The sequence below is a fragment of the Prionailurus viverrinus genome, chromosome A1 (assembly GCF_022837055.1).
Source record: "Prionailurus viverrinus isolate Anna chromosome A1, UM_Priviv_1.0, whole genome shotgun sequence".
Lineage (NCBI taxonomy): Eukaryota > Metazoa > Chordata > Mammalia > Carnivora > Felidae > Prionailurus > Prionailurus viverrinus.
The window spans coordinates 14,556,179-14,580,116 of NC_062561.1; the positions used below are offsets into that span (position 1 = coordinate 14,556,179).

At 41.9% G+C, this 23,938-nt stretch overlaps 1 protein-coding gene across 9 annotated transcripts in view; it reads left to right on the forward strand.

The window, feature by feature from the left end:
- The window catches only part of NBEA (neurobeachin), a 680,460-nt gene extending 663,622 nt beyond the window's left edge, over positions 1-16,838 (forward strand). For all 9 annotated transcript variants that reach the window (XM_047854707.1, XM_047854709.1, XM_047854711.1 and 6 more), the window contains 4 exons: positions 9,838-9,939; positions 11,836-12,032; positions 12,813-12,964; positions 14,990-16,838. In XM_047854707.1, coding sequence (XP_047710663.1) covers positions 9,838-9,939; positions 11,836-12,032; positions 12,813-12,964; positions 14,990-15,080 — 542 coding nt within the window. In that variant the 3' untranslated portion in view covers positions 15,081-16,838. The remainder of the gene's footprint in view (positions 1-9,837; positions 9,940-11,835; positions 12,033-12,812; positions 12,965-14,989) is intronic.
- Positions 16,839-23,938: the final 7,100 nt, after the last annotated feature.

Consider the following 23,938-nt stretch of genomic DNA (forward strand, 5'->3'; position numbering starts at 1 on the left):
TAGAGAAATATATAGAAATATATACATATGAATGAAGATAGTGGGAGATGAACTAGAGGACCAAATGTTACATGGGGTTTTATTCGTGCTGCCCACAGCTGGAGCTGAAGAACAGTAGATGAAACTACTAGAAACTCAAGGGTACCATGGAATCTTACGTATCAGCCTCTGCTTTAAGTTGTGAACTAAGATGTGATGCTGGTTTGAGGGAAAAAACATTCAGCGTTGCTTACTTTCCAACCAGCTCAAATAATTAGCTACCATGTCTACATAACAAATATACTCCAAATACTAAAAAATTAACCTCCTTATTTATTCTTTTCTATAATATCCCCTAAAAAAACAGAAACTTCATTTTTAGCAGAATTCTAGTGTATGTGCATGTGTGTGTATGTGCGTATAAGGCATTTGATCTACCATTGGTGGCTTTCTTATTCTCAAGCATTGTACGTTATCACACGTATTCTATCCGAATTCATTTTTTCATATTTACACATCTCCTTTATTTTCATAGTAGTGTAGCATTCATTAGAAAAGTTGAATTAAGTAGCAGGCCCGTGTAGTATCTTCCATCTGTATTGATAAAAATTGTAAGTTTTTAAATTAAAAAAATATTCTTAAGAAACGAAATAGTGCTTTTTATTTTAAGTTTACTTTGAGAGAGAGCTCAGGCACGCGCAAGTGGGGTAGAAGCAGAGAGAGAGGAGGGAAATAGAGAAAGAATCCTAAGCACGCTCCGTGCTGTCGGTGCAGAGACTGATACGGGACTCCATCCACGAACTGCGAGATCGTGACCTGAGCTGAAGTCAAGAGTCAGATGCTTAACCAGATGAGCCACCTAGGTGCCCCCAGAGTAGTGTTTTAAATTTCTTTCAATAAATCTTCAAAATGAAGCTCAGAAATGATGAAAATGATATTTCCAAAAAGAGGATTTATTTCTTAAAAGCTCCCAGCTGGTAGCCAAGATAAGATACTTTGTATATTGTACTGCTATGAGGTAAAGAGTTTTAATGTTAAATTATAGTAATTATCTGTGTTAGCTACTTTACTTTATATTATTTTCTAATGATCTTTTAAGCCAAACGATAATTAACAATTGCTGTAGCTTTGGTCCATCAGTTATCAAGAAAAATTAAATATAGTAATATTTAGACTGTTTAAAGTTCCTTACAATGGGAGCTCTCTAAATGAAAATATTTATATTAATCCTTAAGAACAAAACTCTGAACATTGTATTTGTTAAGATGCAGCATTTTATTTAAGCTTTCAATAAAGACAAGATTATCCTTAAGGAATTAAGAATATTATCAAAGCATATTATTTATTATTGCCTCCATTTATAAGAATTTATTTTTGATCAAAACTATTGTCATCATTATGAACATAAACCACTTCCTAAAACCCACTCTGTCAAAACTTGCTTGGACATTTAATATGGACATATATCATAAGGCTTTATTTCATCCACCATCCTTAATATAAGGTGAAAAATTGCTCTTCTAGAATAGACAGCATGATCACCTGAAGTGTTAGTCAAGCAACAAGCATGTATTGAGTGCCTCCTGGGCGCTAGTCCTGCCTTAGCAGCTGAGAATGCCGGGTAGTCAAAGTCTCTGACCTGTGGTTTACAAAAACCTATATTGTACTAATCTCCAAACTCCTTTTTCTGCTTGAACGTACTAAACACATAGAGTATTTATTACACGGATCATAAATTGCCATCAGATAATAATGTTTGGTCTTGTACTATGAAACGTTTAGTCTTCCACCTGGGGGACAAATTGATAATTATGTAAAAACTAGTATCAGCTTCTTACCCTATGAATAATTGTAATAGTAAAAAAAGATTAATAATTGGTCATATTTTGTACTTGAATGACTTGACCGATTTATGACTTTGCCTAATCTGTTGAAACAGCCAACTTAGCAGCACATATATGCATGACTGGAGAGACCACATATATCGGTCCAGCCACTGTTTGTAAAGGCAGCCTCTGCACACCCTGAACTGACGGTCACATCAGGGATCAGCCGTGGGTGTTGACATAAACATAGTCCTTGCCATCAGAAAACTCACAGCACGAGAGGAAAGGATTTTTTGCTTCTGTCCCAGTTTAATCTATTCTAGCCACCAATTCACAGGTCAGAGAACCAGGCCGTATGTGTTTTCTATCTTATAATGCATTGCTACTCAAGACGAAAAAGCTCGTTATGTCTAAATTCATATTAAAGTGTGTGACACAATGCCCTTCGGTTTTGAGGGTTGTATATGTTAACCTAGACTTGAAGGGGGAAGTCCAAGTGTGAAACATAATATCCCAGTAGCTGTTAGAATCCCGGGATTGGTCGTGGTAAGGACATTGAATTGCTTTGTATGTCAGAGGCCGAATCAGATGTATATTCAGCACAACATAAAATGATAGGATCCATTTACTCACTTTCTCAAGATTAATTCAAGTGGCTCTCTAACATATTTATGTCTCTTTTGCATTGTCTTTATTCTTTTTTAATGGGTGGCTCTGTTGCTACCAGAGAAAATATTTCTAATGTTTGTGGATTTCTTAGGTAGGTGCAGAAAGAGTTTTATGGTTTCATTGTGTCAAATATATTATCGTGACTAATTCAGACGTCTCAGAAATAGTCTTTTCCTAATTATTTTCATAGTTTTAATGAATTTTCCACAAAGACCATGAAAATTTGTACACAGATTATTACAAAGAGTTTCAGACCATAAAAGAAATAGGCAGATGCTGTGTAACATAGGTTACAGTTGAAAGATGGTTGTTTTATTAATATATTTTATAATACTGATATCTAGTGTTATTCTTGCCAACTTGTGACTTTGAACATAGAAAATTTTCTTGGAGATTTGAATAGGTCCCTGACTAGATAACGAATTGCAGAGATGTGAGGGACAGATGCTTTCATCTGAAACACTCTTTTGCACAAATTCTGAAACTAATTTGGAAGTGATAAAAATTAATTTGCGCACTTTAATTGGAAGCAGCCTACTGCATGAAAGAAAGGAGAGCAGAGCAGGCAATTTGTGCTAAAAGCTGATTGAATTTTTTGTCAGGTAGGTATCTTGGACTTGGCCGCTTATCCTCCCGAGCCCCTCTTTGCAATATATTACAACCCATCTCTGACTGGTGTTCTTTAAAAGGATCAATGCTATTCCTGTTGAATCCCTGGAGCCCAAAATTTCATTGATCTTGGGACTTGACATTTCTCATTACGTGCCGTAGCTTCCAACAAGATAGTCACAAGAGGGGCAAGTCAACATTGTTGTCTCTTCAACAGACACTTAAAATACACTGGGACCTCAGCTCTAAATCCAATTTGCTTTCAAATTGTGTGGTTTTAGTGTTTATACCACACATGAGGTGCTCCGTAGAGAGTTTGCCGATACATACATATGATATTTTTAAAAATCATAGCAATAGGAAACTTTGGAAGAGAATTTACTGCTCATCTTTTCAAATCCCATCTACAAATATTCATTGAGTAATATACATAAGACGTTAGTATGCCTTTTCAATTTCACTTTTTAAAAACAAGTCTTTTAGCTCATATATAAGCATTATGCAGACTGAAACGAGAAGCCCATTGAAAAGGAGACTCCAGCTGTGCACACATCCCTTCCCTGGGCTCCCATTGTGTGAGCTTCAGCTCTGGACACTGACCCTCCTGCCAGCCACAACCTGTCACTAAACATCTGCCAAATCGTATCCCTCTCTTTGTTTGCATCCAGCCTTCTTTGAATATGGCTACCCTGGTGCCCAGCTCCATGACCACCACTAACCAGTGGTATTGTACCAGGCGAAAGCGTGCACAAAGAACGGTCCAGAGATTTTTAATATCTGTGTATCTTTGCCACACTTCTCAGAGCAAGGGACCTTATCTAGGGCTTATTAAATGTATTAGAGGCAAGAGTTATATGTGAACAATCTCTAACTCCTAGGACTTTCAAAACTGATGTCCATAGTGTAACTTCCTTTTCTCAGCCTCCTATCCCCTTAGCCTACCATTGGGACACTTTGTAGGGTTTGTGACTAAGAAGGGGACTGACTTGCCACTTGGTCTCTGCCTTGTCTCGCCTCCCCTCCCCTCCCCTCCCCTCCCCTCCCCTCCCCTCCCCTCTCCTCTCCTCTCCTCTCCTCTCCTCTCCTCTCCTCTCCTTTCCTTTCCTTTCCTTTCCTTTCCTTTCCTTTCCTTTCCTGGAATTGAGGCTGTGAGGCTCTTTGGCTTGGGTCAAAAGCAATATATATTTAAAACACACACACACACACACACACACACACACACACACACACAAAAGTAACTAATATGATCTCTTGGTCAGAGAGCTTCAGATCTGCACCAGGAGGCAGTGGGGGTGTCTCTGGGCATTATGCAAAGCTCTACTCCCTTGGATTATACTGTTGACTATTTGGCGAAGGTAATGGCAGGATACTAATGTGCCTTGACCTGGATACAGGGTCAGGACTTAAAGGGAAGAGATTTGCCCTGCCACAGCAGGGCTCAGAAGTGGTCTGTGTCATCTCTGCAGGACAAGAAGAACTTTGAATGAGTGAATAAACAGGCACATATCTATCTTCTATTTTTCAGTGAATATGTAATAAAATGAAACCATATCATGGGATGTTTTCCAACCCAGGTGATGTTTTTTATGTGGGTCACCCTTTGGCCTGTGGAAAATGTGGGCCCAGCCATTTTTGGTACTTGGGCCAGACCTCTGCAAGGGGCTGCGAGGACACACTCTCCATAAGGGACTCCTCATGGGCACAGTTCTTCTGAGCGATCCTGACAATTGCCTAACAATTTTTTTGAATAAACCTTGAAATCAGGTAGTGATTAAAATGCCTCTTGTGGGGTTTCACGTCTATTTCACGTAGGCATAAACATGAACGAAAATACCTTTTGCCGTGACCTAACGAAGGTTGTAGATAAAATCAGGTCATACATCATCAAGACGTCCGCCTTCTGACTCCAGTAGAACCGTGCTGAGGATCATAGATTGTAGAAACTCTGCTGTTTTTGTTTAGCTCTTGATTCAGAAGGACCAAAGCTTACCCCTGCATACTAGTCGCCCCACAAATAAGGCTTAAAATAATAAGAACCATGAGTATCTTTGCTTTGATCATTTCTCTAAAAGCAGAGACCATCTCACTGAAAAAGTTCTCGTCAGTTCCATGTGAATAACAGCATCTAATAACTTTGTACTGTTTTCATCATCCATTTTGGAAAATATTGAAATGGCTTTTGCTTAATAATGAGATGGAATCTGTTTATAATAAGCTTTTTGTATTTGGACTTTCCAAATACTTGTCTATAAGCAATGTCAAAGTCGGCATGTTTGTTCTTTATGATCCACGGCAATTCCGTCACACAAGAGCTCTTCTGTTTGAGGAAATGCTGGGGGATGAGGGCGATGGTGTTGTGGTCCTGGGATGGGGGGGGCTCACCTGCGCCTTCCCCCTCCCTGTGCACAGGCCCTTTCACCCCCAGCTACATCCATCAATTGTGATGTGACAGTGACAGAATATTCCCAAGATTTTGAATGATTGTTGGGGTGTGTGACATCTGTCCCTGGCAGTGAAATGTCCCTGGCAGGAAAATATGCTTTTTCCCCCTGATGCAGGTTTCTCAATTCAAAACCCCCTGCATAATATTTTATTTACTCTTCTCTGTTTTAAATCAGGAAATAATGCTTTCAGAGGCCCTAAACAATATCCCTTAATAGTTCTGTTCCACACTTTATTCAAATGATCTGGGGAGATTGTCACGAAAAAAAAATTTTTTAACTTTCTAAATCAGTTGCAAACTTTTGAAAACCTTATTTCCTAATAGATAATATATTATATACATAAAGAATAGTTGTATACATGTTTTTCAATTCCCTGCAAGAGAAGTAGGTTGCTTTTTACTTTTTTCTGTAGCATATAAGGGAAAAGTTTAGAAAATTCTTTATGTAAATTTTATTAAGCATATAATTTCAGGATTTTTCATTTGACCAGTCTCTCGCAAGATAAAATAATCACTTAGAAAAATTAAGGGTAGGGTCACCTGGGTGGCTCAGTCGGTCGAACTTCTCGTTCTTGATTTCAGCTCAGGTCATGATCCCAGGGTCATGGGGTCGAACTCCACTTCAGACTCCACACTAAGTGTGGAGTCTGCTTAGGACTCTCTCTCTCTCCCTCTCTCTGCCCCTTCTTCCCCACTCGCACACATGCATGTGCACTGTCTCCAAATAAATAAACCTTAAAAAAGAAAAGAAAAATTAAGGGTGATATTACACAGAAAGTGTTACTTCTCATTTTACCAAGGAACTCAGGGCCTCTTTGAAGCATAATTTTATAAATATGTTTCAGACAAATCTGGGACTGCTGGCAAATATAAATCGACACTTTGCCAATATTGAAACACGTTATAGCAATGTACATAAACTTAGAATAAGATGACACGTTCTCTGGGGCTACCATCCCCCTCCTCCCATACTCCATCAAAGAGATGCCTCAAAAGCAAAATGGAAACTGATGGATCGTAGAAAGCTCACATGAAACTGAGCAGTTCCTGCAGAGACAGAAGATGAGTAGGTCTGAAGGAGGAGGTATTGGCAAACCAGAGGGAAGAGCGTTGTGTGTCTTGCAGGGTAAGGTGTCTTAGTTACACTCTCTCCTCCCAGAATTTTCCCAGACCTATTGTTGCCTTCCCTCTGGCCGCAGTGGGGCGTAGAATTGGGCAACCAGTGTGGCTGCTCAGTGCCGCGGGCCACATCAGTGCCAAAGAAGGGGCTTTCAGGAGGCAGGCACGATTCCCAGGCCTTGAACATTCACTTCCCCCATCCTGCCCCCTCCACAATGAGGGCCAGGCATGGCAGCCCAGGAGACAACTCTCAGAGCAGTGTCAACCCCAAAGCACAGGTGGCTCTCTAAGAGACAAGAATTGGGTGGAAGGGGAGGGGGGCACGCCATCCAGAATAGGATTTACAGAGAAAAACAGGCCAGTATGCAAGGAACTCAAGCACCATTTAAAAGAAGATCACAGGGGCACCTGGGTGGCTCAGTGGGTTGAGCATCCGACTTCGGCTTAGCTCATGATCTCACGGTTTGTGGGTTTGAGCCCCACATCGGGCTCTGTGCTCAGAGCCTGGAGCCTGCTTCAGATTCTGTGTCTCCCTCTCTCTCTGCCCCTCCCTCACTCATGCTATGTCTCTCTCTGCCTCTTAAAAGTGAATAAACGTTTAAAAAAATGTTTTAGTAAAAAATAAAATAAAAAATCACAAACTCAATAACCGGGTGAGGCAGAATGAACAGAAGAGAAAAATAAACGGAACTTTTAAGATATAACTTTTAAAATAAACAGTCTAAAAGAGAGGACCAAACTTACTAGTAATGTTCTATATTTCTTAAGCTAGGAGGTGACTACAAATGAATGTATTTCATTCTTTTAATTTCATGCATGTGCTATAAATATTTATATGTAATTGATTTCTTTGAATTATTTATTTCTAAAAACAAAGGAAGATCAGGACACTTTGTGGGAGCTACCAACTTGAAAAGAATTTGTGACCCTGGGAAAAAAAAATTAATTATTCTACAGAAGTGTTTATCAAACTTGACTGTTACACTGATCCCTTTTAAAGAGAACAAAAGTGTTATTAACACCAAAAAACAAAAACAGAATGAAACGAAAATAACCTCTGGCTTTGAGAAATGTGTTCTAGGACCCCACAAACGAGTCTGAGAAACATTGACTTAATCAATTAGTTCATCTTAAGTTTTAAAACATATGTAAATTTTAAATTGCCACAGCATAGATGTTAGACAGCAAAAAAGAGATCTCATCTTTATAACTGATGAAGAAATATTTTTAGAGTATCAGTGTGCCTGGGTGACTCAGTCGGTTAAGCATCTGACTCTAGATTTTGGCTCAGGTCACGATCTCACATTCCCTGGGTTCAAGCCTCGTGTTGGGCTCCACACTGACAGTGCAGAGCCTGCTCAGGATTCTCTCTCTCTCTCTCTCTCTCTCTCTCTCTCTCTCAGAATAAATAAATAAATTTTAAACAAATAAACGTGTGTGTGTGTATCATCAAATTATAAACCTGAAATTTAAAATTTTTCATAGAACTTTATACTCCCAAGAAAATATCCACAGACCTCAGGGTACAGGGACCCTAGTTTGAGAAATACCAAGAATTCTGGAAGAGTTGCAGTTACACGACCGAGTTCCAACATGCCTTTTCAAGGAGAAAAAGTAATGGTCAATAATATTGATAGCTTAAGATGAAATATACATAAAAAGTATAAAATAATAATAATAATAATATAATAAACTCTTTGCTAAGATGATACTGTAGAATAAACTAAACAACACAGCCAGCTAAACCAATGTCAGACAATAGGAGTCAGCTAGAACTGTTTAAAAATTAAGACAGAAAGAAATGGGCAACGTAACACATTAATAAGTGTGATGTTAATGAAAAATGGAAATACTGGGGTGTTACAAGGCATTGCTAAATATTTGTTGAATCTGATTCAGTGGTTGAAGTCCAAATTGTATTGTTACTAAGTATTTCGCATCCTGCTTTCTGATCGCCCTACCTTCAGCAGAATTTCACTTCGGTGAATCGTTTAGGCCTTCACATATGCCCAAGGCGACCAGCACTGGCTTTCTTTTCCCATCCACCAAACAGAACCACTCAGAGCCCTACCCATTCACCTTCCACAGTGCCTCTGTGACTTTCTGTTGTTTCTTTTTCCTTCACATGTCTGTACCCAAGACTGTAGAGACCCCTCATTTCTGTCCCAAGCTGGCTTCTCCAATCAGTTTGCCCCCATACGACAATGTTGGGCATAATGCCCTCTCAACTTTGCTGACCCTTCTCACACAGTCTTTGTGCAGGTTACTCACCAGATAGTCTGATATTCTCTTCCTAAGGAGATCTTTTGATCCCTTTTGTACTCTGCGAACACAATCTGTTCTTCCCCACACTCGGCATTGTCGAGTGCCTCCACTGGAAAGCCTGGGAAAGGCCAGGGTTGTTTGATGAGTTGTCAAGAGTTTCAGGGTATGCCTTATGCCTCCTCTTTATACTCCCAGCTCCTAGTCTCCTTAGAGAATGCCTTTCACTTAAAAGTCATCCATTTAATGTTTGTGAAAGCACTTAGCAGTGAAAATGCTTATGGCATGTAATGCAGTTGGACTTTTAGCTAGGTTTGACTTTATTAAGTCAAGTGGAAACTTAAGATGATCATCTCTTTTTTTTTTTTCTTTACTACTTACCTCTCACCTCAGAATCAAAGCGTTTCAACCTGTTTTGTTGGAGATTTTAGGGAAATTTTTTAAATGGGTAAAGGCATGGGTTTCAAAATTAGACAGCTCCAACACTTAACTAGCTGTATGAACTTGTGCAGATTGAATAACCTTGCAGAGCCTTAGGTTTCTAGCCATAAAATAAGTATAATAAGTGTACCTACCTCCTATGAATATTGCCATCACTAAATGAGATAATGCATATAAATACCTTGGCAGCCTTGGTGTGTTTCCTAACAATAGGAATAAAAGAATAGCTGTCACCACTGTCATAATCTTGTAAGCACATCACATTTGTTAACTTATTTAGGCATCTGAACAACTCATGTAGAAGTTTTACGGAAGTAGTAGGTTACAGATGAAGCAGTAGAGAGGTTAAGCAACCAGCTCATGGTTACACAGCTAGTAAATGCCCATAATAGATGTTCATGGTTATTATTGTAAATGTTTGACGTAGTGGTGTAGCTCTTCGTTTCTGCCACTGGTCTGTAGTAACCCACTGCTCCTGTTTCCTTGCAGGCGACTATCCTGCCCCAAGAGCTGTCCTCACAGGCCATGACCATGAAGTTGTCTGTGTTTCTGTCTGTGCAGAACTTGGACTTGTTATCAGTGGTGCTAAAGGTCAGAAGGCATTTCTTTTGTTTTAAGTCTTTAAAAACTACTATTTTCTCAAGTTAACCATGATTTATGATTTATTTCCTTTAGGAAATAGACATTGCCCTGTATAGACAATGTAATCCCTAGGTTCATTGCAACTATTTTGTTTTATTATTACTTACTAGTACTAATACCAAATATATATGAAATTTTATGTAGTATTTTGTGGTCACCAGCACTCTAGCCAGAACCCTGGTAAATTCAACTGCAACACACCCCTATGATGCAGCCATTAAAAATAACCTATAAAAGATGGGGGAAGATATTCATGATGCCGTGGGGGCCCTGAGGGAAGTCAGGTTGCTTATCAGACATGGCCTTGGACCCCCCTCCCTCCAGAAGCCCCTTCCTTCATCAGGCCCAGGACTGTGTTGAGGTTGATGGGAAAGGAAACATGATTACTTGGAGTTTTTGACTTTTGGTGAAAGAAGCGTTGTTTCAAGAAAAGTTAGGAAACCTGGATTCTAATTCTGGATCAGACACCAATTCACTGTGAGAGGCTCTGAGGCAGGAAGGAGCCTAACGCTCAGGAAAAACTTCAAGAAAACCAGAGGGGCTGAGTGGATGCTGTCTCAGCGGAGTTAGAGAGAAGGCTGGCAGGCCGGGGACCAGTGGCACAAGAACTTGCGATGTTCCTTTTATTTTGAGTGTAGTGGGAACTCACTGGAGATTTTTAAGCAAGGTTGATCGTATTTGGTTTTCAGGAGCTTATCCTGGCTGCTTTGTGGAGAATAGATGTAATGTCTGAAGGTAGCGACAGTGTTTTTCACTTTTGTATGTAACAGTAAATAACCCTATGGACACGTAGGATATTTTCAATAAATGTCTTTTTAACTAAAAAATAAGTAACGATAAGTGTAAGATTATCCTATCCTGTAAAGTGAAAGGAAAAAAAAGGAAAAGGAAAATACAGACACATGGTAGGTATAGAAGAAAACATTAATTTTGTATAGGTGATGGGTGATATTAGAGATGATTGCTGTTTTCTTATTCTTTCTAATTTTCTGTCTTTTCTATCATGCACATCTATTTAGTAAAAATTTAGGTATAGCTTTACAATGCCACTTGTTCAATAAAATTCCCACCTACTGGATGGAGTCAGTTGAAAAATATAATTCATTAGCTGTCTTTATGAGTTGTTTTTTCTTTGATTGGGAGACAGGTAATACCAAGCTATATTCACCAGTTATTTTTATGAACCTGACTAGTGAAATTTTTATCTTATCAACACAATTTCTACCAGGAGGAAGGAAAAAAAATTGGAGCAAAATAAGTCAGCCCCCATACTATTTTTATTCTCTCCCTTCACTATTCACATTTAAAGACAAAACGTGTTTTTACACTCTGAATCACTTGATTGATTATCTTAACTTTGCCTCTTACATTTTATGTATGAATTGTAGAAAAGGTGAAACTCATTATGATAGGAACGTATTTATGTGGTATAATGTTAAAGTTTTGATGAAACTAAAGAAAACTAGCAGTTATGTGGATAATTCTAAACTTTGAAGAAACATTTCTAAAATCGCATGAAGAGAAAACTTTGGGACATACAGTATTTTAATCTCACATTATCTATGGACTGTATCCTTTTTTAAGAATATTATCTCACGTAGAAAAAGACCAAGTATTTCCCTAGATGAAAAGTTGAGAAGGTCAGCTCAGAAGACACAGCTCCCTGTGTTTGTTCTGTTTAAATATAACATCAGTGCCTGGCTCCCGCCAGCATACCCCTTTTCTTTTCTGCCTCCTTCCACAAATCTGAGTGTATGTACCCAGGTAGGGTCAGTGTGTTTGTAAGAACCCATAGGTGACTAGTCATTATGAATGACTCTGGCCGTTGATATCCTCCTTCTGCAGAGGGTCCTTGCCTTGTCCACACCATCACTGGAGATTTGTTGCGAGCCCTTGAAGGACCAGAGAACTGCTTGTTCCCGCGCTTGATTTCCGTCTCGAGTGAAGGCCACTGTATCATATACTATGAACGAGGACGATTCAGCAATTTCAGCATTAATGGGAAACTTTTGGCTCAGATGGAGATCAATGATTCAACACGGGTAGGTCTGCATGTTCGGTGCTAAACAGGGACTGAAGCCATCAGATTGAAGATCGACTATCTCCCATTAAGTGATCCATAATACAGTTTCTCTGGTATCCAGATAAAGAAACGTGTGGTGGTTTTAAAAGCAGGTAAATTCATGTAGATTGATGCTTTGAACAAACCCAAAGTTCATTTAGTCCCAAGTAGGTAACTCTGTGAATCTGATTTTAGAGATGACAGCTTTCGTTTGATGAGGGTCAGACCCTTAAGGAGATTTTTCTTCAGCTCTTTTATAAGCAGCGCTACACCCCCTGACATTAAAAGTGAGTTTATTGTCAAAGAATCTTATCTTCAGAACCCTAGACCAAAAGTACATGTACCAGATTGCCCTTCGCTCATAAGTGAATTGTAACTGTTGGTTTATCACTATTAAAAGCTGTTTTGAAATGATGCCTCTGCCATTTGTTCTGAAAGTCTTGACATTGTTGATATTCAGACTTAACAGAACATCATGTTACTTAATTCTCAAGTTCTTCCCGGATTAGATTGATAATATTCTCTTTGGGACGTCTGTTATTTTGTAACCTTAATTGGTTTTAATAAGATCCTTTGTTTATGTAAGAACTCTGATGAATTCCACATTGGAAATTTTGTAGACTGCACTTGAGAAAACTTGGACAAATGGCTAAAAGTAGAAAACAATTATGAGGGAACTGAATTGAGTGCTTTTCAGTAATGACCATTGACCATCTGGGAAAGTCTGAGAGAAATGGCTGCTTTTCTGCCTTTTCTGAAGGCCATTCTCCTGAGTAGCGATGGCCAGAACCTGGTGACCGGAGGGGACAATGGTGTGGTGGAGGTCTGGCAGGCCTGTGACTTCAAGCAGCTGTACATTTACCCTGGATGTGATGCTGGCATTAGAGCAATGGATTTATCCCATGACCAGAGGTGAGCCACATGAAGGAGAAATGTAATCACTTGAGAACTGTCCTTGAAAGTCCTGTACCTTCTACCAAGGGTGAAATGTGCTGTGAATAAGTCTCCAGCATCCAGATGGAAGAAAGGCTAGCACAGAAAAGGGTAAATTGAGGAGGGTAGTAAATGCTCTAGGAAAGGATTCTGGTAAGATGAAAACAGAGGAAGAGAATAAGGCAGGGGGAAGAAAGGAAGGAATGGGTCAGAGGGAGAACAGGCACATCAGACACTGCCCAAAACAGAACTGTTCCCACTAACGTCCCTGCTCGAAGATCCTCACTTACTCTCAGGGTCCACAGGCTTCCCTTCTGGAAAGCGGAGACACGTGTGTTTCAGCAGAGGTGCGTTTCAGCTCGAGTCATACTTGTAGCTAGCAGTTCCCAGCAGAAGGCTCAGTGTAGACCAGAGCTGGCCTGTTTTAAAAAGATACAAAACAGGGCACCTGTCAGTTAGGCATCCGACTCTTCATTTCGGCTCATGAATTCACACTGAGCACAGAGTCTGCTCGGGAATCTCTCTCCCCCTCTCTCTGCCCTCCCCTATTCATGAACTTGGGTGCTCTCTCTCTCAAAATAAATAAACATTTAAAAAAGAATGACAGGGGCACCTGGGTGGCTCAATCAGTTAAGTATCTGACTCCGGCTCAGGTCATGATCTCACAGCTCGTGAGTTGGAGCCCTGCGTCAGGCTCTGTGCTGACAGCTCAGAGCCTGGAACCTGCTTCAGGTTCTGTGTCTCCCTCTCTCTCTGCCCCTCCCCCGCTCACACTCTGTCTCAAGAATAAATAAACATTAAAAAAAAAAAAAAGAACTGGTATGGGAATTAATTTGATTTTCCATGGTTCCTCAGTTGGCAACAGGATTTTACTGTTTCCTAAAATTCACCTTGGGGTTTATTATAAAGTGAAAAGAATATTTGGAATATCGTACATTTAAAAATTTTTAAACTCGATAATCTTAATGTGGTATGTAATTTCTCTCTTATTTTTGCTGTATATTTAACAGAAATAAGAAAAGCTTACTAGCCAAAATTTTCAACCATCTGTGTATTCTTTATAAAAATATTGTTTTCAAAATGTTATAAATATTAAAGCATATATAACACGTTTAACAAAGCATCACACAATCTAGTAAAATGGTACTGACGCCATCAGGAAAAGCAACGCAATTTGATTCAGTTTGGGGAAGGGATATTTGATCTGCAGAAAGCAAAATTAAGCAGGCGATTATTAGAGTATTCCAAAATGCTGTCGTCCATACTCATGAGTAAATGGGAATGCTTTATTGTGTGATTATGTGTATATACATGAGTGTTTCTAAAGTTTTTGAAATAAGGTACTTGAAATTGTGTTAAGTAGTTTAAGTGTTCTCCCTGGCGTCCTTAGTCGTTCATGTATTCGTGTAGCAAACATCTGCTACTACCGTCATCGACTGAGCACTACCAGAAAATCATAATTGTATATGAGGGAAGCGGGGACAACCCAACAGAAGAGGGAAGGGATCAACTTTTCCTGAGGGTGGGGGGGCAGGAAAGGCTTTATTCAGTGGGCACCGGGAGAGGGGGTGGATGGGAGCACCTGCAAGGTCACAGTAGTGCCAGGGGGCTCCAAAGAGGAGTGAAGAAAGATACTAACAAAGTTTCTATTTCTATTTTAATTTCATCCCTAATTTCAATTCTGTTTGCCTTTTATAATGTCCCTGGAAAGTTAGAACAGCAACACGTGCGTGTACGCCATGTACACACATTGAAGATGCACACCCAGAGCGTTTATCTGATGAACTGTCCGATCAAAAGCTAAGCAGTTCAGGTCTGGCAGTTCAGGTGTGAGCAGGAGAGATTCAGCTTCTCTCAGGCAAACCAAGAATAAGTTGTAACCCTCTCTCAATGAGCACAAAACCAAGACTTGGTGAACTTAGAGACCATGATACCATCTACCGTAAAGCAGCAACCACACCAGTGATTTCGTATCGCTCTTAACCACCATCTCTGCTTTTCCAGGACTCTGATCACTGGCATGGCTTCTGGTAGCATCGTAGCTTTTAATATAGATTTTAACCGGTGGCATTATGAGCATCAGAACAGATACTGAAGACAAATGAAGAACCAAAAGCCAAGTTAAAGCTGAGAGCACAAGTGCTACATGGAAAGGCAATATCTCTGGTGGGAAAAAAACTCGTCTACATCGACCTCCGTTTGTACATTCCATCACACCCAGCAATAGCTGTACATTGTAGTCAGCAGCCATTTTACTTTGTGTGTTTTTTCACGACTGAACACCAGCTGCTACCAAGCAAGCTTATATCATGTAAATTATATGAATTAGGAGATGTTTTGGTAATTATTTCATATCTTGTTGTTTATTGAGAAAAGGTAGTAGGACGCTTCACAAGAGACTTTTGACAATTCTGAGGAACCTTGTGTCCAGTTGTTACAAAGTTTAAGCTTTGAACCTAACCTGCATCCCATTTCCAGCCTCTTTTCAAGCTGAGAAAAAAAAAAAAAAACACGTTTGATACTTTGTACATCAGATGCATCTTATTTAAAGGGATACTTTTGTAAAAGTAAAACCTTGTATAAAGAACAAAACGTTTCTTAATTTTATTGTGGAGTTACAACTTGCATGTTCTTTAATCCTGATGTCTCGATGGAACAGGTGCATTCAGACTATGAAACAGAAAGATCCGTCCAAGGACACAGCTTGTACGAAAGGGTTGAATTTGGGCTCAAACAGTAATTTTTGACATTTTCACCAAAATATGGTTTGCACTTTTTAATCTAAATTCATCCCTTCTAAGTGAAATTTGCTCATAAAGCATTTGGATACTAAGCCATTATTTGCCATTTTTGCTACTTTAGACACAGAAAATTCAGCCCTACCCTTCATAATTTGAAGACACAGCAGAAAGGGGGCTTAGGGATGAGGTCTTGGTTTTTCTTGTATAAATAGAAGTCACGCCCATTAGTTCCATAGTAATGACTTCCCAACTCCTGGACATCTCTTCCAGACTCATCCTGCTGGCTTAGCGTGTGTACATTAGGGGAGGAGAATCTGATGCTAACTATTTTTGGATTTTTTTTTTCTCTTTGGTTCTCGAATAGCTTAGTTTCTTTAATAACAAGCCAGACTTTATTATAACAATAACTGAGGCTATTCTTTTAGGTTCTTGTGAAATTCTCACCTAAAGCCACATTCTTAGCCTAAGGCACTTCATCTTTTATGATATAAGATGATGGGTGTCAAATGATTTTCCATACATTGTACTGATCAAGTTATACACCCAGGGGTATATACACTTTATTCATGTTTCTTCTTTGTATATTTGGTGACTGTATCGTCATAGATGTACATATTGTGTCGGTAGGGCTATGAGGCATGTTACAGGAATGTGATTTTCTCAGAATTTACACTCACTTGCAGTCATTTATTTAAAAAGATAACACAAGATAATGGGTTCTTTGTATTGGCACTTTGCACCAGAAACATATCATTATTTATTGATGTGATTACTTATTTGTCATCCACCTTGTATTAGTAAGTTTTAGCACTGAATTCCTTCTTCATTGTTGTTTGTATTTATGAGATTCTGAAATTCTGGGGAATCAGCGTAATGATTAAGTTATTCATCACCAGGCTGTAAGCAATATCTTGAGTTTGTAGCTTAGAATTGGGAGGATACTGAACATCTGGAAGACAAGTTCATTTCATCTTGAGATCATGGTGAAATATTTTGGATATATAAATTCCTTAAGCTATTGTAACCATGTTTTATTGCAAAGATGTAAAATATGCCAGATGTGTGTGAGTTGGAAATCAAAAAAAAGAAAAATAAAATATGCAAAGAATTCACCGATTGTTTCACATTTCATTGGACACTTCACCAACACGCGTTCATTATGTTGTCATACAAGTTTAAGAAATCAACATCACCTCGTATAAAGGCCCGTGGCATCTAAAAACATGAAATAGGGTCCTAATGAGGTTCCGTAATTTGCTGATACACGAGCTGCTCTGCTTGACCATCTGGCAGGGATTTGGGGCAACGGTGACCAGAGGGAAACGGCCCTGTTGTTTTCTTCCACGCAATCCACTTTTTGGGTTAGTCTGTGTTTTATTTAAAGGGAACTAAACGCAGGTGATGGTGAAGAATATAACTGCTCATCACATGAATGTTATCGAATAAGGCTGTTTTTGTTTGAACCGTGTGTTCTAGAATTTATCATGCCACGCCTGCATGCCACAGGCAGGGGACGAGCAACCTGGAGGAGGGGTGCAGCTGCCAGGCGGGCAGGCGGCAGGGGTGATGCTCCGGGGACCCGGTCACTCCACGCCGTTTCGGCACAGGCAACAGGCCCAGGGCGTGACGGGACTGCACGTAAGCCTCTGTCTACGTGCTCGAGACCAAAAGGACAACCAACAGCCACCCGAGAGAGACTTGCTCCTGTCACTCTCCACTCTGTCCCCAAGCCAGACATCTGTCAGCCACCGTAAGCCCAGCCGGCTCGCTCAACCAGCCTCCTGGCAGCCCGTCAGTCGTTCAGTCAGGCTGGCTACCCGTGCTCTTTAAACCAACTCCCCACTTCCAGAACCATCATCCGAACTGTCACCAGAACCTCCCGACCTGTATCCGGGTCTCCAGCCAGACCCTCCCGCCACACTTGGCCTTGTTCCTAGAGGGTCTGGTGCACCACCACCCAGTCATCCCGCGCCCGAGCACCTGGCAGTGGTTTTCTTTAAACTCTGATGGGCGAAAACTTGCCTGGGGGACTTGTGCTCTTAAAAAAGAGAGCTTACTCTAGGCCCCATCCCCACCAAGTGATTCCGGGACAGGTCATCTGGGGCACATTTTCAACAACACCGATGTGAGGGCTGAAATCCAAACCCAGCAGAGCATGACAGTCCTTCAGGAGGGAAACATTCTCATTATCCCTCCCTCAGGGGAACCCACCTATTTACAAGCCCCTGACAACTTCCCTGTGCCTTGGTCCCTCGTGTCCTCCCTGCCCAGAGAGCCCCCCTCTGCCTGCACTATGTGCTTGAGCTTCCTTGTTGCAGATTGACCTGAACCAATCTGGTCACGTGCCATCTTTCTGGCATGTGAAGGTAGTATCCAAACCCCACGTGCACAATATATTATCAGGAAAACAACTTTCAGGACCAATATCTTCCACGTGTAGAGATACCTTTTCAGCGAGCACATTTTAGCAGGCAGGCAAGTAAAAGACCCATCAGAATTATTCTGTGAGCTTGGTGAATTCCAGTGCCTTTCTAGATGATCTGACAACCATTTGACATAGAAAGTATACTGAAAGCAGACACCGGCATTCTGTATAGGAGCAGGACCCTATCAGCCTTGTGATGGCTTCAGAATCTGCCAATCCAATCATTTAGGTATCAGCCTCAGGCACCCGCATAAGAGTATAAAGCCCTCAGTGGATTCTTACACCCTGGTTATGGAGAGGCAGGAAAGGTCTCTAAAATACTGCAGCCGGTGCATAACTGGACTCACATGTATTCAATACCACTACTTTCATCAATGAGAGACCCTTTGTAATACCCGTTATGCTAATTCAGAAGAGAATACTATCCCCCACTGAAAAGTCATTCTTAACATTCACTATCCTAACTTAAGGAAAAAAAAGCTTCTGGTTCCTTTTGGAATAAGGAAGCTGGAGCTCTGGGCCCTGACTTACATTGAGTCTGGAATGTAAATCTCTGATCTGGACTGTAAATCTCTGATCAGAGTAACTGACCGCCCCACAGAATGCAGTACGAATAAGCACATACTATCCCGATGTCTCTAGTGCATATTTAGAAGTAACTTACAGCGTCATAACACTTGTACTTATTGTTACAGGTTCAGCCCAAGTGCTCCCTCCTCTCTGAGGCCCTCCCCACCCGCTGAGTTAGCTTGCCCACACCTGGTATGTCCCTGTCCCAGTGCTGAGTAGTAATATTGTCCGAGCTTACTTGCTCCCCCACCCCCAGGACTGCGAGCTTCTTAGTCAATGGCATCCTTTTATCTTAGATCCTTAGGAGAGTGTTGGATTCAGATAAATTGCCAACAAATGTAGACTTGCTGGATGTATGGATAAACAAATACCAGATCCCTGGGTCAAGTGACACAGTTGCCTGTGATGCTCGAAAGCCTGCCAACCTACCTCTCTCCACTGCCTCAGGCTGTCCTCTCCTGCCCTGCTCTGTGGTCCCTCCAGAGAGCACCATGCCCAGTTACCACCACAGTCATGGGCTTTTTCTAGTACAGTTGAAGGGATCATTGGTTATAGCAATTACCATAGCTACAAAGGAAAGAAAGAAAGAAAGAAAGAGCAAGAAAGAAAGGAAAGAAGAAAGAAAGGAAAGAAGAAAGAAAGAAAGAAGAAAGAAAGAAGATACATTTTTGAAATCCTGCTTTTTATCATATTCATCCAGTTGGGAAAAAAGGGGGAGCTAGCTGGCAGATGATTTGGGATAAGAACTTCTCCTGGTATTCAGGTCAATTCAAGCACGGAAGGCATGAGCCAGTAACTGGGCTCCTCACTCTGGAAGTAAACTGTGAGTTCCTTCATCAACTCACATTTTAACCGTGAGTTCAAATGGGCATAGTAACATCTACATTACATGTTATTTTTGACAATCAGCTTTCTTAATGTATGTCAAGCACCTAGTGGAAAACCTGGCTCTCAGTAGAGTTCAGTCGTTGCCTTCTACAGTCTAGTGAACATGCTCCATTTCATCTGCTTGGCGTCCTCTCTCTGTTTGTCTTCTATGAATTTGGGGGGAAAGGGTAGTTTTCCTCCCTGTTTTGTACTGTAATTTACTGGAACCCAAACCTTGGGACCTGTTAGACTCATGCCTGTCCAACTATATCACCTCCATTCTGGTGACCTCAGGGACTGAGCAGTGGTAGGTCTTCCAAAGCCTTCCTTGAAATGTTTATATTCTGAAGTGATGCGGAGAACAGTTCTCCTCTGGTGTCACTAATCTGTCAATAAGAAACCAGAGACTCCTAACAACCATGTTCCCCATTACATAGACAAAGCCCGTTTACAACAGCTGAGGATGAAGCCATGGGAAATAAAAGATCATGTACACTTGTCTGTCAGCCACAAGCCCATGAGGACCTAAATTGACCTCATTCTTACAGGTGACCCAATTCTGGACCCCTGATTTACTCAATGACCAATGACCTGCCTGACTTAATTGATCAAAGCTTTGTTTTTGGTGCTTGAGATAAAATGAAAGCGTCCTTGACTAACACAGTTCCCTGCCCCCAACTCCCTACCTCTGCCGAAAAAAATGTGGCACAATATACATTTGGTAGTAAAACTAAGCATATTCCCAGCTTATGTAGGACCTGGCGATCTCATGTTTAGGTAAAGATCCAAATGAAATGCCTGCGTTTCTCCATCAAGTAGACATGGGGAAAAATAACTAAAGATAGACGCTGACTAGAACAATCCAGACACAAAGGAGTACATGCTCGAGTTGACATAAGGTGCCGCTGTTCACTGACACGTGCTGTTAAAAAAAACGGGACAGTGATTTTCTCTTTCAGTCAGAGATTATAACAGATAAGGGCCACGTAGGGGATCCTGGAGGGCCAGAGTTGTACCTTAGGGCCTTGGGTTCTCTCTCATGAGCTGGGTACACTACCCAGCGACATTCGTTGAGCTGTATGTTCAGTAGTTATTTGTGTCCTTTTCTGTGTGTATGCTATACTTCAGTAAAAACAGTACTTTAAAATTGTTAAATGTGCCATGTCTCACACGGACTCTTGTGACCACTGAATTTGTGAGACCTAAGCTTGTCCCATAGTCAGAGCCAAGGTCCACCACCGGCAGTAGCCTCTTTCTCCTATGGTCTGTAGACCTTATGGTCTCGGCTGCCCTGTCTCAATGAGCACTCTTTTCTTCTAATGACAGCCCTGGTTCCAATGTCTTCTCCTCCAGGAAGCCCACTATCCTCACAGGGGAAGGCACCTTTGGTGCCCATCTCTCTGGGCACAAGATTGCACAGCTCTCCTTTGGCATCCATCTTCCTGAATTCCCACTGCTCATTGACACATATCTTCCCTCACTACAAGACAGCTCAACTGTCGGGATTTTCCCTTTTGGTGTCCCAGGCACTTAGCACAAAACTGTATCGTCACTGTCATTTATGTGTCCGTCTTTCCCACTGCGCTGTGAACCTACATGCTAAGCCGTTGAACGTGTTGATTGAATGAATGAATAAGTCAATGAATAAGTGAACGTATGAGTCATGCGGGAAAAAAAAAATAATAAAGTTGGGATTTGAGGACTTGGTCTGAGTCCAAGTTCCTCTGCTTACCAGCTCTGTGAACTTGGGCAGATGATTGAATCTGTCTGAGGCCGGGCCTTTCAGGTGTACAATAGAGAGAGCCCTTGTACAAGATGCATGCTTTGCAAATCATGAGGCGCTACAGAACTGTGAGGTATTACTACCAGACGAGGAAGCCACCCAGCCACCCATAAGGCATGTGCTCTTATGACAAGGGCAAAACTCAAAGTGTGGGGTGTGGGGGCACTGTGAATCTTTTTTGATGGAATCTGAGCCCTCCACAGAAGAGGCTGAGGCAACAGCTTCCCGCCACCACGTGTAGGCATAAATGCGGATTTCAACTCTGCTTAGCACCTAGTAAGAAAAGATTTTGTTTGGTTTAATTCTGGTTGTTGGTTTGTTTTTATAATGCCTCTTCCCAGTCAGTACACAAACAAAACCAAGAAGCCACTCAACGCCACTGGGAGATCCAACTTCTTAGCAGGGCCTTCTCTGAGGGATGATTCTCTTGGATAATGACATGTTTTCCTTGCTTCTAGAGCCAAAACGCTGGTAGGGAAAGCTGTGGTTAGAAGCTTGGACGCCTCTGTACAGACTTTCCTCTCCTCTGGAGGAAAGAGATACCCAAGGGAACTGCTCTGAAGACAGAGGGCCTTTGGCTCCTGCAGACCCAGGGACCCCGGGCTGGACAGGTCGGAGCAGCTCTTCCCAGGCAGAAGGTAGCCTCAGGAAGGGTCAAGTTCTCCATGCCTGGGGAGGGCTGCAGGTGACAGACCATGGCCCCAAGACAACCCCTCAGCCCTTCTCCTTTGCCTTAGCAGGAAGCTGATGGCCAGAGAGGTCACCACACATGCAGAAAAACTGGCAATGTTCCCACTCTGCTCCCCTGCCCTCCATCCAACACCCAAGATAGCCAGAGATGGGGCAGGCTGGAGAGAAGCTGGGCATCCTCACTGGGGGTGGAGAGGTGGCAAGTTCGGGATGAGGGAGGCCCTCGGGATGAGGGAGGTGACACTGATACTGCCAGTGTCACCAGCTGCAAGCAAACATGGTCAGTGCCCCCTCAGAGGACAAAAAAGGTAATGGGCCTTGAACCACCTCATGAAATCAACCAGCGTTCCCCAAGCCCGATCCGAAGGCCCAGGAGGAAGATGCCGTTGGACTACAGTGAAATCGGACAAATAAAAACTAGCGACTGGGTACTCTTATCCTGAGACTATGCCTTTGTGTGTGCTAAACACTTCGGCTCTAATGAAATTAAGGAAATGGTAAACAATTACTTTTCATGTCTTTCTTGAACAAATAAAGTCAGTGCTCAGAATATTTTCGAAAAGCCATTTCCTGAAATCCCAAAATACCTGATTTAGAGCTGACATTTGCCCCCAGGAACAGAGCAGACCCAGAAATCCAGGAAGAGGCATTCCCGAGGCACAGTGGGTGTGAGGTGCCATCCACTACCCAGGATAAGACCAAAGCAAACTAAGCTAAAGTAAATCAAAGCAAACTAACTCTTCTGTGTGTCTAGGAGGCTGAACAGCACTTAGATACAAACTACAAATTTATGTCTTTTGGAGGCAGCAGAAAGCCTCTGGCTCAACCTGGCCCACAGAGAACAGCGGTTCCATCAAAAATCCCTTGCTGCTCCTGTGAGGGTCTTCCTGTCCGCACATCCCCCTAGTCCAGTCCTGAGAGGTGGAGAACGGGCTTCTAGAGCAGAAGGGCCGAGCACCCTGCATCCTGGCTCCATGGGCAATTTCTGCTCTCGCTTCCCTCCCAGGATCACCCACAGGAGAGGGCGCCCTCAAAAGCCTTGGAAAAGGAGTTTCTCCATCAGCCAGGCTTCTTACAAGCAAAGAAAACCAGCTCCATGCAGTTAATTGAAGCGGAAAAGTGATTTATACAAGGATTGGAAAGCCTCCTCCGTCTCAAGCTGTGCGGCAAGCCAGATGCCCTGAGCACCCTTCCCAAATGGAACAAGCAGAAAGTCGGGTCGAATACAGAAGCTCTATTTTAAATTCGTTGTGGAGCTGGCACAAAAGGAAGACGTCCCAGAGGCTAGGCACAAAGTGAAAGTGGGAAACCCCGGTTGCCTACAGTGAAGGAGCTATTTTGGGGAGGACAGGAATTTGTGAGGCAGCGCCCTCGGCCCAGTGGGTGGCCCGGCGGGTTCCGGAGCCCCAGCGAGGGTTAGTTCTCACTGAGGACCTGGTCACGGTGCGGTTTTCTATGTGCGTTGGTTTGTTATTTTTGCTTCGTGCAGTTTTGTGTTGTGTGAGGAGACCAGAGGCTTCCTCGTAGAGCCGGAGTAGTTAAAAGAACAAGGCCCTAGGGTGGAGGATGGTAACAGGCCCAAAATGCAGGCCCACGCCACAGGGATTTACAAATAGACAGTAAGAGCCCGAAGAAAAGCACCTTTACGAACCAGGAGGGGTGTCGATGCTGTGACATCAGATTTGTTTGGAGCTTTCTGGCAGGGCCAGCCAAAAACAGAAAGGGAGAAGCATAATCAGAAACACACTGAGTTGTTATTAACAGCCGTATGGAATACCTACTGGGTGCCTCAGACTGTTATGTGATCTCAAAACATTATTTCTTACCTTCCCAACAGTAGCCACGTAAGGAAACATCATTCCTATTTTCACATAACA